The 13,356-nt window shown below is 40.8% G+C and overlaps 1 protein-coding gene across 1 annotated transcript in view; it reads right to left on the bottom strand.

Moving 5' to 3' along the window:
- RASA1 (RAS p21 protein activator 1) overlaps positions 1-13,356 on the bottom strand; it is a 75,192-nt gene that overhangs the window by 48,532 nt on the left and 13,304 nt on the right. The window contains exons 2-3 of the mRNA XM_054178038.1: positions 4,369-4,518; positions 1,331-1,466 (exon numbers count right to left, since the gene is read on the bottom strand). Of these exons, the coding sequence (XP_054034013.1) occupies positions 1,331-1,466; positions 4,369-4,518 (286 nt within the window). The remainder of the gene's footprint in view (positions 1-1,330; positions 1,467-4,368; positions 4,519-13,356) is intronic.

Genomic DNA, 13,356 nt, shown 5'->3' with positions numbered 1-13,356 from the left:
CATTGTTATGCTATTCTGAGAGAAAGGACTTGGAAGAGGTACTTGTATCACAGAATGGTTTGGGTTGGAAGAGATCCCCAAAGCTTATCTAATCCAATCCTTCTACAGTGAGTAGGGAACTCCTCCATTGGATCAGGATGCTTAGAGACTTGCCAAGCCTGACCATGATTATCTGCAGGGATGAGGCCTCAATTACCTCCTTGGGCAACCTGTTCCAGTATTCCATCACCCTCATGGGTGTTCCTAACACCAAATCTAAATCTACTCTTCTCTGATTTCAAACATTGCCCCTCATCCTATCACTCCAGGCCTTTGTAAACAGTCCCTCTCCAGCCTTCTTGTAGGGCTCCTTCAGGTATTGGAAGGCTGCTCTTAGATCTCCCTGAAGCCTTCTCTTCTCAAGACTCTCTCTCCCCAGTTTCCTCAGCCTGTCCTCATAGGCTATTTCATGAAACATGGCTACAGTAAGATACTTCTACATTTATATATACCTAGAGCCCATATTTAAAACCAGATTCATTCTTATTCAATTGTCTTCAGATAAAAATTAAAGCTCAAACAAAATACAATCAGCTGCCTGAAACATATATTCCACTTGTCAGTTTTAAATTTTCAAAGCTCAAAACCCTTGAGAACTAGGAAAGCATGGGTTCATACAGTTAACTATGAGAGCTCTAATTTTGTCTTCTATCATGATAGTTAAGTTATTTTCATTGTATTCAGAAGAAATTGCCAGTAAGATAATTCCCTTAAAAGTATACTTCTAAACTTTCTTTCACTTGGAGTGGAAATTTGTAGAGGCTTAGCATTCAGAAACATCTCTATTTAGGTTTGGGTTTTGTTGGGGGAAAGCACGACACAGCATTTCTTTTCATTTTGATTACTTATATTGTTTTTGGATGGGTATGTGAAAGCAACTTTGTTTTCAGAAATCTTGGTTACTTCCAGGATGTGCACTTTTAAACTTTGTTAGATACACAAAATATCACAAACTAGCAAAGGCTACATTCTTTGCTAGCCATGAAATGCATCACTCTCTAGCTCTGTTTACTCACAATGTTACTACTGCATTTGAAGACAGCTGCAACACTTTACATCCAACTTTCTCATTACAAAATTTCATTTAGAAAGTTGAGTATGCTGTTTGTTTTGATGCTTTTCATTTTGTTTTTTTTTATCATTACTTTGGATTATTAAGAATTAATTTTACATTCTTACATTTCAGCATATGCAGAAGTTTAGGAAACAATGCTTTCTCCACAGAAAACTATGAACAGTGATTGAAGTTACAAATGTTTATGAAATTACACTGAAATATTTTACTACTTGCCTCTGGAGGTGCCACTGGAAATAAAAGCTTTTCCCCTTTCAGCAAACAGGACACATGACTATAATAACCAATTAGGTCTGACAGTGAAGCAAAACGACGTCCACCAATGTAATAGTCTCCACACATGGCAATAATCCTGTAAATAAAAAAAGAAGAAGAATAGTACTTGTGAGTGTCTTGGAAAACTAAAATAATTAACTATTAGAGACATCATTATTCTCATTTGTATCAGGGAGAACACAGATCTTTTATGGCAGGCTTATATAAATTTAACAAACACCTGCACTTGGTTATAGAATGCCGAAAACAAACACCTTCAAATATTATTCAAGTTCTTGCCAGTCTTACTATTACCATATTAGAAGTCTTAATAGAATACTTTGGAATAATGAAAGTATCTCCTTAAACACAATTTAATAATTTGCTAATTAATGGGGAGGGGAAAAGGCTTACAAAACTTTTTCAGTAACTTCAAACAATAGAGAATAAAATCAAGTTTTGTAATAATTCTTTAAGGGTTTTGTTTTTACTCCTGAAAGTACAGAGATTTGTTAATGTGCTATCAAAGATTAAAAGCAACATGTCTGTTCGTACTGCTGACCAATAAAAGTTCTAAAATCAGTCACAAATTGTTTCTTTAGGTAAAAATGAACAATATTTACAACATTCCTGTCATCCTCAAGAGGCATTTGCAAAAGTGAAAAAATACCTTACGTGAAAAACACTTTAATATCTTTGATCACACTGTTCAAAGAAATTACATAACTTAAATCCATGGCATCAAGCAGACCCAAACTTTTCCAGCAGCAGAGACCAGACAGGAATACTGAGCAGCAGGTCACTTGAATAGTTAGGAAATGTGAGAAATAATTTATTACCAAGATAAGCAATTTTTGCTGTTAAATAAAAGCTCATGTTCCTTGTCTCTCCAGCTTCCAGAAGACAGAAAAATTATCTTAAGAATACTTCAAAGTAAATTTCATTACCAAGAATAAATATATTTGAATCTTTTTAGTGTTCCACTTCATGTTTGAACTTTTCAACAAGCTTGTGAGCAAGTCAAAAAAAAAAAAAAAAAAAATCAAAAGGGGAAAAAAAAAACCAAAACCAAATATCCAATTGCCAAGAAACCCATCCTTCATCCCAAATGATTACACTATTCATTTGTTTCTTCTAATTTTGGTCTTTTTCTTTAGAAAATCAGGATTTTGATATGGAAATCAGAAATCTTTCTTCTCAATCAATTCCTTGAATTATATCATTTCTCTCAAGCGGTGATGTTACACATATACAAAGATGGATCTTCATAGATGCAGTCTAAAGTTTTCAAGCATACAGAACTGCAAGAAGAGCCAGAAAACAGTAAAACCTTAAGGGCACAGGTTAGAACTTCTGGCAGGCTAGATCTTTCTGTAAGATCCTTTGGTAGATTATTCAATAGAGATTAGGTTCAGATTATTTCATCAGTCTTAAATTAAACCATTTTTAGGAACACTGAGATAGCAAATAAAGAAAGACTTCTGTAATCACAGATGATTATGAAAGACAAGATTAAAAGAAATATTTTCCTTCAGAATGCTTTATATAACTTTGCTAACTAAGCATATATGTCTGCATGCAATGTCCAAGAGGCATCAAAAGAATTTAAAGAGTTTTAAAAACTACAGTGTTGGGATTTCAGTCATTCTGAAATCTAAGAAAATTATGATGTTAAAAATAAGCACTTTAGAACTTGTAGGCAGAACTCAGCAAAGATCAAGATTTGGTGGGAACAATACTTCTACTCTCTGGGACCTGGGAGGTCCAACCTTATATTTGCTAGAAATAACTTTAAGGCTGGCAATTCTGGAGGCTGGCAATGTTCTTTGAGTGTGATCTTTAAGTGTCATTAGCCTATTTTATATCTGCAATGCCAGAAACAGATTTATGGTGGGCAAGAACCAAGTCAAATGCCTGATACTGACTTCAAGAGAAGTTACTATAAATAATCCATCCCTCTGAAACAGTACCAGAAATCAAGTATCTTTACTTTACACTTTACTTTTCTGCTAGTGCTACACAGTAATCAGATCCCAAATGAACATCAGTGTAGCTGAGAAGTTGAAACTGATAGCTGAGATGGCAATATAGAAACATGAGATACTGTTTGTGTGTTACATTGTCTGCACTGCGGAGAATGAGCCTTCGAGCCAATGGTAGATCGGGACCTCTGAACCACACTTCACACAGCAGATGCAACCAAAGTCTCTGCACTTGCAAACCTTGCACATAATGGCTCATATGTTGTGAATAATTCCCACTTCCAGGAGTTAAAGAATTTGCTTTGAGATTCTTGTTTTCAATATAACAGATAAAGATTTCTTTGATGAAATAACATTTGCTTTCCTATGTTATAAACATTAACACCCTACAGCCAACACGCCACTTGCTGACCAGCTTTCAAGCTCTTCCCAGAATACATCTCATTGAAAAGAATAAAGGAATTTACTAATGTACACAGCTTGGCAATGCTGAAATAATCCTAGCTACAACTCAGGATAAAGAACTATTTGTATTTAGAACAGCTAATACTAGCACATAGTGAAAGCTGTTGCTAGCAAGCCTTTGGATTATTAAATAATTATCTCTTTGTTTCTTCTCGGTTTTCTGTTTTGGGGGAGTTTTCCCTCAAAACTAAGGAAGCAACGTGACACAGTAGCACTTTATGTCCTGTGAGCTACAGAACAGACTCAAAACAATCTCCTTGACTAATGAAACCTCCCATGTTGCTTTAAGTCTATTCACAACTGCTTTAGACAGGCATCCCTCTCCAGATGTTGCTGGTTTCCTCGCATTTTTGTTCTTTAGCCCATAAAGTAACTTGTAAGCAGCACATTTTAAAACAGTTGAGCACATGTATAAACCTGTACGATGCAAGGATAAAGAGTCAAAACTATTCATTTACAATACAATTGCTTTCTGGTTGTAGTCTTTTGTGTCCCATAAAAAAATAAAATAAACAGGTTACAGTATTTTAAGAGAAAACATTTAATTCTCACCTAAAATGATTGACATTTGTTTTACTAAGGAATGAAAGCACAAATGAACCTGGTCTCCGATCACTCTCTCGAATAAGGTAACTTCCAGGTTTTCCTGCTTGCCGAAGACGTTCTTCTGCAATTGTTCTGTCAAGTTTTCCATGATACCACCTGAAAAAAGAGAGCAACAAACAGGTGTCCTTAGAACTAAAGAGCTTTTATTATTCTCACAGAATAGACCTATGAAGTGAACAAAAGCTGTCAATCAAAACTGATGTAGCTTCAAACCTTTATGTCAATGTTCTCACATCTTTACAAGTTCAGCTTCCCAGTTTACTTATTTTCAATTAACAATATTTTTAAGACAGCATACTGCTTCTCCCAATGAACTATTCCAAGGAGTGGAAGCTCTACACGTATCATTAAGATTTTCTCTCCTCTCTAATTTTCTTATTTTAAATAAACAGAACCAGAGGCGACTGACCTGATTTGGAAGACTTGTATTTCAAGCCTATAGGGGCTTCAGCTCAGGGTGAATTTTCCAAAAGCATCAATGGACAAGTTAATTGTAAAGGTCTGTTTCTTGGCAGAACCAGCTGCAGGAAAGCCTGCATTGAACTGGAGTGACAGCAGTCACCAGACCACCACCTTGCCCCAAAACAGTCTTTACTAGTCACAATGCGTACCCTACCAATTAAAAGCAAGGGCAGATGCTGGCAAATCACAGACTGCAAAACATGACAAAGGAATGTTTGAGTCTCAACCAAAGGTTAGACTGTTAGCATTTAGGCATTCATTCACCTTAGCTCAGTCTACTTACACAGCTCTCGTCAGAACACTTGTGCTACTCCAAATGATCAAGTATTAGGTGGGGAATTATTTTCTTTTCTTTTCTTTTTTTTTAAAGGCAGAAGCAGAGACCCATTCCAATATAAAGCCAGACATTGTTCCCATAGCCACAACATGTTCTGGAGCTACATACCATAACAACTTCTTAGCTCTGCACCCATCAGTTAACTGTCTAACTCAACCGTGCATTTCTACACTCAAGAAAATGTCAGCTGACATACAGCCTACTTTTAGACAACTTAAGAATACCAAAAAGTGTACAGATTAACTTAGAAAAGAAAAAAAAGGGGGGGGAGGGGAGTGGAGGAGGGAGGGCAAAAAACTTCAACAGCTAGACTGTTAGTAAAAGTCTGTTTTTTGATGAAATAGAAGGAAAAGTTCTGAGAGCTTTTATCAGAGTGAAAATTAGATAGACTAAATGGATAAACAAGGTGTGTAACAGTAAAAGCAGCACCAGCATGGGCACTGTTTACCCTGGCAAAGCTGTGTGCTGGCTAGTATAGCTCTCCTTTGCTTCTCTTCCTCATTCTAAATCAAAACAAGTTAAACCAGAAAAAGCACTGTTGTGTCTGTACAATGTATAGCACTGGAGGCTGATGTTGGCCCTGAGAGATCCTGTCTCATTCCATTCCAGCCTCACAGAGAAAAACCCATGTCTTAAACAGGAGCGCACACCACCCCTACCAGAAGGATCCTTTAGGACAAGAAGAAGAAATCAAGACCATCTATATTCAATTATCCAGGATGAAATACTCTTTTCAGTGTGCACAGCATGGTTGAACACCAAGCTTACTCATTACCAGCCATCTCAACAACGGGATTTTGCTATTCTCCATAGACCAACTTTCACAAAGAAACTCCCCTAAGACCAAAGAAACTTTCCCAATCAAGAAATTCTTTGAAACTAACATTCTATCAAGCCTATTTTAAAAACTAACAATAGGTTCACTAATCTTTTATTTGTTCCTATTTATCACCCACTTCAGAGAAATGACCTTAATTCTATTGAGACACTGCATTACAATGCCAGATTTAGAGGCTCGCTTTTGAAACGGGAAAGTTGAGAGTGTTAATAAGAATGGAAAATATGAATTAAAAAAATATACAAGGAAAACAAAAAGGAAGGACTACTTGGAAATAAAACATCCAACTTTTCTTTAAGAACCAAGATTTGTTACAATGATAGCAGAAACTTGGGTGCTCTGATGTTAAGACCAGAAGTTTTGAACAGAGGACACTCTCCTTGCTAGTGACAGTAACGTATGTATTGGCATATCCTACAAGCTGGAGATCACTTCCTCTGATGCTGAACAGGCTACATACATTCTCTCCCATTCAACTGTTTGGTACTAAGCCTAACAGAAGACATTTATTACCTGGCAAAGTGGAAGCAGGGTTAAGCATTATTTGCTCCCTCATTTCAGAAAAGGATTGTTTTCTGAAACAAAAACATCTATCTAACTTATGGGTGCAATTACCCTCAGTGTACCTGAGCACGTTTGAAATATTGACAGCTGATAGAAATTGCACTGTATTTTACAGCTCATTGTGCATTAGTGTACAGCACAAATTACACCACTAGCTACAGAAGTATTAACACTGGATTTAACTACCAAGTGATGCAAAGGTACATATGGCAGTAAAGCAGTTAATATCGAGCAGAGAATGGCTCAAGTGATATCCTCAAGAAGCCTCTGCCAATAGAATACATCTTTTAAAAAACAGGATAAACACTTAAGTACAAGCTTTAAAGATACCACTATAGAAGTATTTTGCATGCTCAAGAAATAACTACATTTTTCCAGAGAGCAGTTTCATCCTCAGAGAGAACCACTTCATTCAAGCAATATACAGACTAAGAGTGATGAAAGACTTCATTTTTGTAAGTACAGGTGTTGTATTTCATACAACTGTCACCTGTTTTCAATATTATATGAAGATGTACTCTGCAGCTTTGCATCACCTTCAAGTAGTTTGATAATAAATAGACTGCTTTACAAAACTGGAGTGCTTGACCTCACGTAAGGGTATCAAGTGCTCATTGAAGACTGGCATTATTTTTCTTTAAATAATACTTGTGCTAAAAGATTGTGGGATGTTTTTGCTTTGAAATACATCCATAGCTCAATTTTTCAGTGAATGTTGCCTAACATGAGCAAAAACTAATACTGGCAAAAAATATTACTTCTGATGTATTGTTGTTTATAAAGGAAGATCCATTCAAAACTCACTGCTACCAAAGAATTACAACAGAAATGAACAGCAAACCTGCCCTAATCTTCGTAATTTCATTAGAGAATGAAGAGTGCAGAACACTGATGGATAGGACCAGGCTATCATAAATTCCGAAATAAAAAATAACCAGATCCTCTGGATTCAAACCTCAATCAGGTATCTCAGTGAAGCGTGAGTTCAGTGCTTCTCCAAAAAATATGAGAAACTACCTTTTGCTCTTCAGAGCCTATGCATCATTTTGATTTTTATAAGCAAAGATCAAGAACTTTAGCATTTGCAACCATAACAGCTTCATGTTTATTGTGCTCACAGTCAGAAGCAATGCTTAACCAGATCTCTTGATTCACATCAAATACTGCAGCTCAATTATCTGCTTAATCTAGTGGCTGAACTGAAGGAAGAAGTTGCTAGACTTAGGACTGTAAGGGAATGTGCAAGGCAGTCAGATTTGAGGAACCAGGCTCTGCAGACTCCCCTAGCAGAGGCAGATGACCCAAGAGGCAGCAGGAAATGGATACAGGTCCCTGTTAGGAGATGCAACGTAAAACACTCATGGCTCCCCTCACTTTCCCAGCTGCTCTTGCAAAACAAATATGGGGCACTGGAATTTGAGGGTAAGGTGAATAAGAAGACACACCATCTGAGGTGTTGCCTAAGGCCAAACAGCCTGCCCCCCACATCAGGACTTGTTCCATTAAAAAACAGAGGAAGATAATTGTTATTGGAGATTCCCTCCTTGGGGGAACAGAGGGCTCCGTATGTTGTCCGGATCCTTCCCACGAGGAAGTCTGCTGCCTCCCTGGGGCCCAGGTCAGGGATATTACCAGAAGGCTGCCTAGTCCTCCAATTACTTTCTCTCGATAGTGGTGCAGGTGGGGAGTGATGATGTTGAAACCAGAAGTCCAAAGGCAATCAAAAAGGACTTCAAGACTCTGGGAAAACTGCCTGAGGGGTCAGGAGCAAAGGTAATTTTCTCATCAATACCCTTAGTTGCAGGAAGGAACACTGAAAGGAACAGCAAAGCAGGTGCAATTAACAAGTGGCTCAGAGGCTGGTGCCACCAACAGAATTTTGGAGTTTTTGATCTTGGCGAACTTTCTGCGGCAACAGGTCTGCTAGCAACAGATGGAGTACATCCATCCCAGAGAGGGAGAAAGATCCTAGCACATGAGAATAGCTTATCCCCCAGAGGGAAAAGGTTGGGAAAGGAGTTGGCTGGACTCACTGACAGGGCTTTAAACTGTATTTGAAGGGAGAAGGGGCTGAAACCAGTCCCCCCCGACAGGAGTCTGAGGGTGGTAAGCTGGAGTCAGGGTTCAAACCAGCAGCCCAAATAAAGTGTGTGTACACTAATGCATGTAGCATGGGTAACAAACAAGAGAAGCTGGAAGCCTTGTTACAGAAGGAAAGTTATGATGCAGATGCCATCAGAGAAATGTGGTGGGATGACTCACCTGACTGGAGCACTGTAATTGATGGCTACAGGCTCTTCAGGAGAGACAGGCGAGGGAAAAGGGGTGGAGGGGTGGCCCTGATAGATGCCATGGAACTGGAGATTAAGGATGATCAAGTTGAGTGCCTGTAGGTGAGAATTAGAGGGAAGGCCAACAAGACAGACATCCAGGTTGGAGTCTGTTATAGACCACCCAACCAGGATGAAGAAGTGGATGAATTACTCCACAGGCAGCTAGAGGCTGTCTCAAGATCACCAGACCTTGTTCTTATGGGCAATTTTAACCTGCCTGATACCTGCTGGAAACTTAACACAGCAGACAGGAGGCAGTCTAGAAGGTTCTTAGAGTGTATGGAGGATAGCTTCTTATCCCAGGTGCTGTGTGAGCCTACCAGGGGTAAGGCTTTGCTTGACCTTCTTTTTACAAACAGAGAAGGGCTGGTGGGAGATGTGGTGGTTGGAGGCTGTCTGGGGTCAAGCGACCACAAAATAATTGAGCGTTCAATATGCAGTCAAGCTAAGAGGGGCAGCAACAAAACCTCCACTCTGGACTTCCAGAGAGTGGACTTCAGTTTACTCAAGGAATTAACTCAGAAGGTACCTATGGAAACAGCCCTTAAAATCAAAGGGGTCCAGGAGGGCTGGACCTACTTCAAGAAACGACTCGTGAAGGCGCAGGAACAGGCTGTGCCAAGGTGCCAGAAGATGAGCCACTGAGGCACACAGCCAGCCTGAATGGGCAATGAACGTCTGAATGAATTAAGGTGAAAAAAAGAGGGTGTATCATCTTTGGAAGGAAGGAGAGGGTACCCATGAAACGTTTGAGGATGTTGCTAAGCCATGTAGGAAAAAAATTAGGGAGACAAAATCCCATTTAGAGTTTAGACTGGCCTCTGCTGTGAAGGACAACAAAAATGCTTTTACAAATATATTAACGGCAAGAGGAGGGGCAAGGACAACCTCCACTCCTTAGTAGACACACAGGGGAATATTGTAACAAAAGATGAGGAAAAGGCAGAGGTACTTAACACCTTCTTTGCCTCAATTTTTAATAGCAGGATAGGTTGTCTTCCAGACAACTGGCCTCCTGAGCTGGCAGATGGAGGCAGGGAGCAGTATAGCTCCCTTGTGATCCAGGAGGAAGTAGTTAGAGACCTCCATAGCTGCTTGGATCCCCACAAATCCATGGGACCAGATGGGGTCCATCCTAGGGTGCTGAGAGAGCTGGCAGATGAGCTGGCTAAGCCATTCTCCATCATTTTCCAACAGTCTGTCCTCCCTGGAGAAGTCCCAGAAGACTGGAAGCTGCCAATGTAGTGCCCATCCACAAGAAGGGCCGGTTGAATGAGCCAGGGAATTATAGGCCTGTCAGCCTGACCTCAGTGCCAGGCAAGATTATGGAACAGGTCATCTTGAGTGCAATCACACAGCACTTCCAGGATGGCCAAGGGATCAGGCCCAGCCAGCATGGATTTAGGAAGGGCAGGTCCTGCCTGACCAACCTGATCTCCTTCTATGATCAGGTGACCCGACTGGTGGATGTGGGGAAGGCTGTGGATGTAGTCTGCCAGGACTTCAGCAAGGCCTTTGACACTGTCCCCCACAGCAAACTCCTGGCCAAGCTGATAGCCCCTGGCTTGGACAGCAGCACTCTGTGCTGGCTTAGGAACTGGCTGGAGGGCCAAGCGCAGAGAGCAGCAGTGAACGGTGCCACATCCAGCTGGTAGCCAGTCACTAGTGGTGTCCCCCAGGGATCAGTGCTGGGCCCCATCCTGTTCAATATCAGATGATACCAAGCTGGGGGCAGGTGTTGATCTGTTAGAGGGTAGGAGAACTCTGCAGAGTGAACTCAACAGGCTGGACAGATGGGCAGAATCCAATGGCATGAGATAGAACACATCTAAATACCGGGTTCTACACACTGGCCACAACAACCCCATGCAGTGCTACATGCTGGGGTCAGAGTGGCTGGAGAGCGGCCAGGCAGAAAGGGACCTGGGGTTACTGGTTGATAGTAGGCTGAACATGAGCCATCAGTGTGCCCAGGTGGCCAAGAAGGCCAATGGCATCCTGGCCTGGATCAGGCCATGAGGAGCAGAGAAGTCATTGTCTCCCTGTACTCAGCACTGGTTAGGCCACACCTTTAGTCCTGTGTCCAGTTCCGGGCCCATCAGTTTAGGAAAGATGCTGAGTTGCTGGAAAGTGTCCAAGGAAGGGCAAAGCTGGAGAGGCGTTTGGAGAGGCTGGGGGAGCTGGGGTTGCTTAGCCTGGAGAAGAGAAGGCTCAGCGCAGACCTTATTGCTGTGTACAACTACCTGAAGGGAGGCTGTAGCTAGGTGGGGGTTGGTCCCTTCTCCCAGGCAACCAGTGCCAGAACAAGAGGACACAGTCTCCAGCTGCACCAGGGAGGTTTAGGCTGGATGTTGGGAAGAAGTTCTTCATGGAAAGAATGACTGGCCATTGGAATTGGCTGCCCAGGGAGGTGGTGGAGTCACCGTCAATGGAGGTGTTTAAGAGGGGACTGGATGAGGCACTTAGTGCCATGGTTTAGTTGATTAGATAGTGTTGGATTATAGGTTGGACTCAATGTTCTTGCAGATCTTTTCCAAGCTGGTTAATTCTGTTCCATTCTACTCTACACTACAGCTTCTGAATCAGTATAAAAAGGAGTCCTACCTACAATGCCCTATATGTTTCATGAAGAAATCAAGGTTTGGCTAGGAAGGTATGAAATAAAAAACACCTCCCCAGCTTTTATAAAATGGCCCGTGGCTTTGGCTTATCACATTTATGCACTCAAAACTGTACCTCACTACTACTTATATGTATGTCCTCCATGACTGCCAAAGACAATATCCCTGTCATTCGTAGTCAGTCACCTTTGCTTGCTTGCCTAGCGCTACCCAGGAATACCTTCTGTGCTTCTAACAATAACTTGGCAAATTCTGAGATGCCTGCAATTCACTATTTTCACAGTACTTTAGGCAGACATAATTAAATTACATTCTCCATCACAGATAGTGCCCTGACAATACAAGAGCTGTTATCAGATGCATTAAGAGAAAACACAAGTAGCCTTACAATATAATGTTAAGGAGTGATTCAATTGAAAAATGGCTTACTAGCTATGGATCACAATTTAGGTAGTTGTTTCCATAGCCACTCATTTAACTGCTGTCATAAACTCATAATTTTTTTACCTAAAATACAGTGTTTATTTTGCTTCTAAAAGGATACCAACAATAGGCTTCCATGTTTCACAAATCAGTTGGAAGCTATGCAAGAAAACATTCCCATCTGCCAGTTTAAATTAAAAGCAGCATGTTCAAAACTCCAACTCTATGCATCAAAATCTTAATTACAGCAAACAGAATGCAGACAGAACAACATCACAAAGAGCTTATATAACCACACATGCAACAGAGTTGTGCAGGACAATGGTCCCTACACAACAACACAGTCACATCATGGGGCTGACAGACATAGCCAAGGCATAAACCTCATGGAATGAGTTGCACTGTATCGAGAGCTGTTACTTCTGGCCTGCAGATAAGAGGTCCTTAATTGTCTTCCACTATATGGAAGATGCTGGACACCAGAAACCCAGTCACACCAGTCTCATTAGGCCCAGCCAGCACTTTGTACTGGAAGCAAGAATGCATCCCTTGAGCCAGCTTATGGTACAGTAACAGGACATTCGACCTCCAACACCGACACACCACAAGGTCTATACCAGACACAGGCTGTTTGCAAAGAGGTAGCAAATGGTGAATTTACCATGTGGAAGAAGGCAGCTGCTATTGTGTGTGGAAGCATGTCACATTATTCAACCAAATCCTTTTATTTACATAGCTCCTTTTTTGCATGTGGGAAAGGCAAATATTACAAAGCTTTTTTGTTCCACTGAAAGATTCTGCTGTTACAGTATGCTGCAGTTTTAACGTAGGAGCACAGTAGTTTAAGGAGGAGGGAATGCAGAAGAAAGTGCTGAAAAGGAGTGAAAGCATTTTTCAGCAACTCACTACAAACATAGATGTTGGTAACAGTCACAGACCTCTCTATTTCCATCTAGAGAAGGGTACAGTGCAGAGGAAAAAGAGTCAGCGAGTGTCACATCCACTTCATTAAAACCTCCTCTCAGCCACACCTTGCTGCTTTAATAAAACCCGTAAGAAGAATGGAGAATTTCTAGTAGTCATGCTCAGAGCCCTCCTCTTCTGTATTCAGTCACTGCCTAAGTACCTCTCATATCTGACAGATATCACTGTTTTCACTTCCTTAGTCTCCATAAACTCTGTTCCCTCAAAACAGAGCAGAGGCGGCTTTTTAGTCTGGAGAAGAGAAGACTGACAGGAGATTTAATAAACGTTTATAAATATATGAGGGCTGGGTGTCAAGAAGGAAGGGAAAGAAGCTTCTTACTTGTGCCCTGTGATAGGACAAGGGGCAATGGATGTAAACTACAGCACAGG

Source organism: Dryobates pubescens, chromosome Z (assembly GCF_014839835.1).
Source record: "Dryobates pubescens isolate bDryPub1 chromosome Z, bDryPub1.pri, whole genome shotgun sequence".
Classification (NCBI taxonomy): Eukaryota; Metazoa; Chordata; class Aves; order Piciformes; family Picidae; genus Dryobates; species Dryobates pubescens.
The sequence above is the reverse complement of the archived record's forward strand: the minus strand, read 5'-3'. Positions and strand labels throughout refer to the sequence as shown.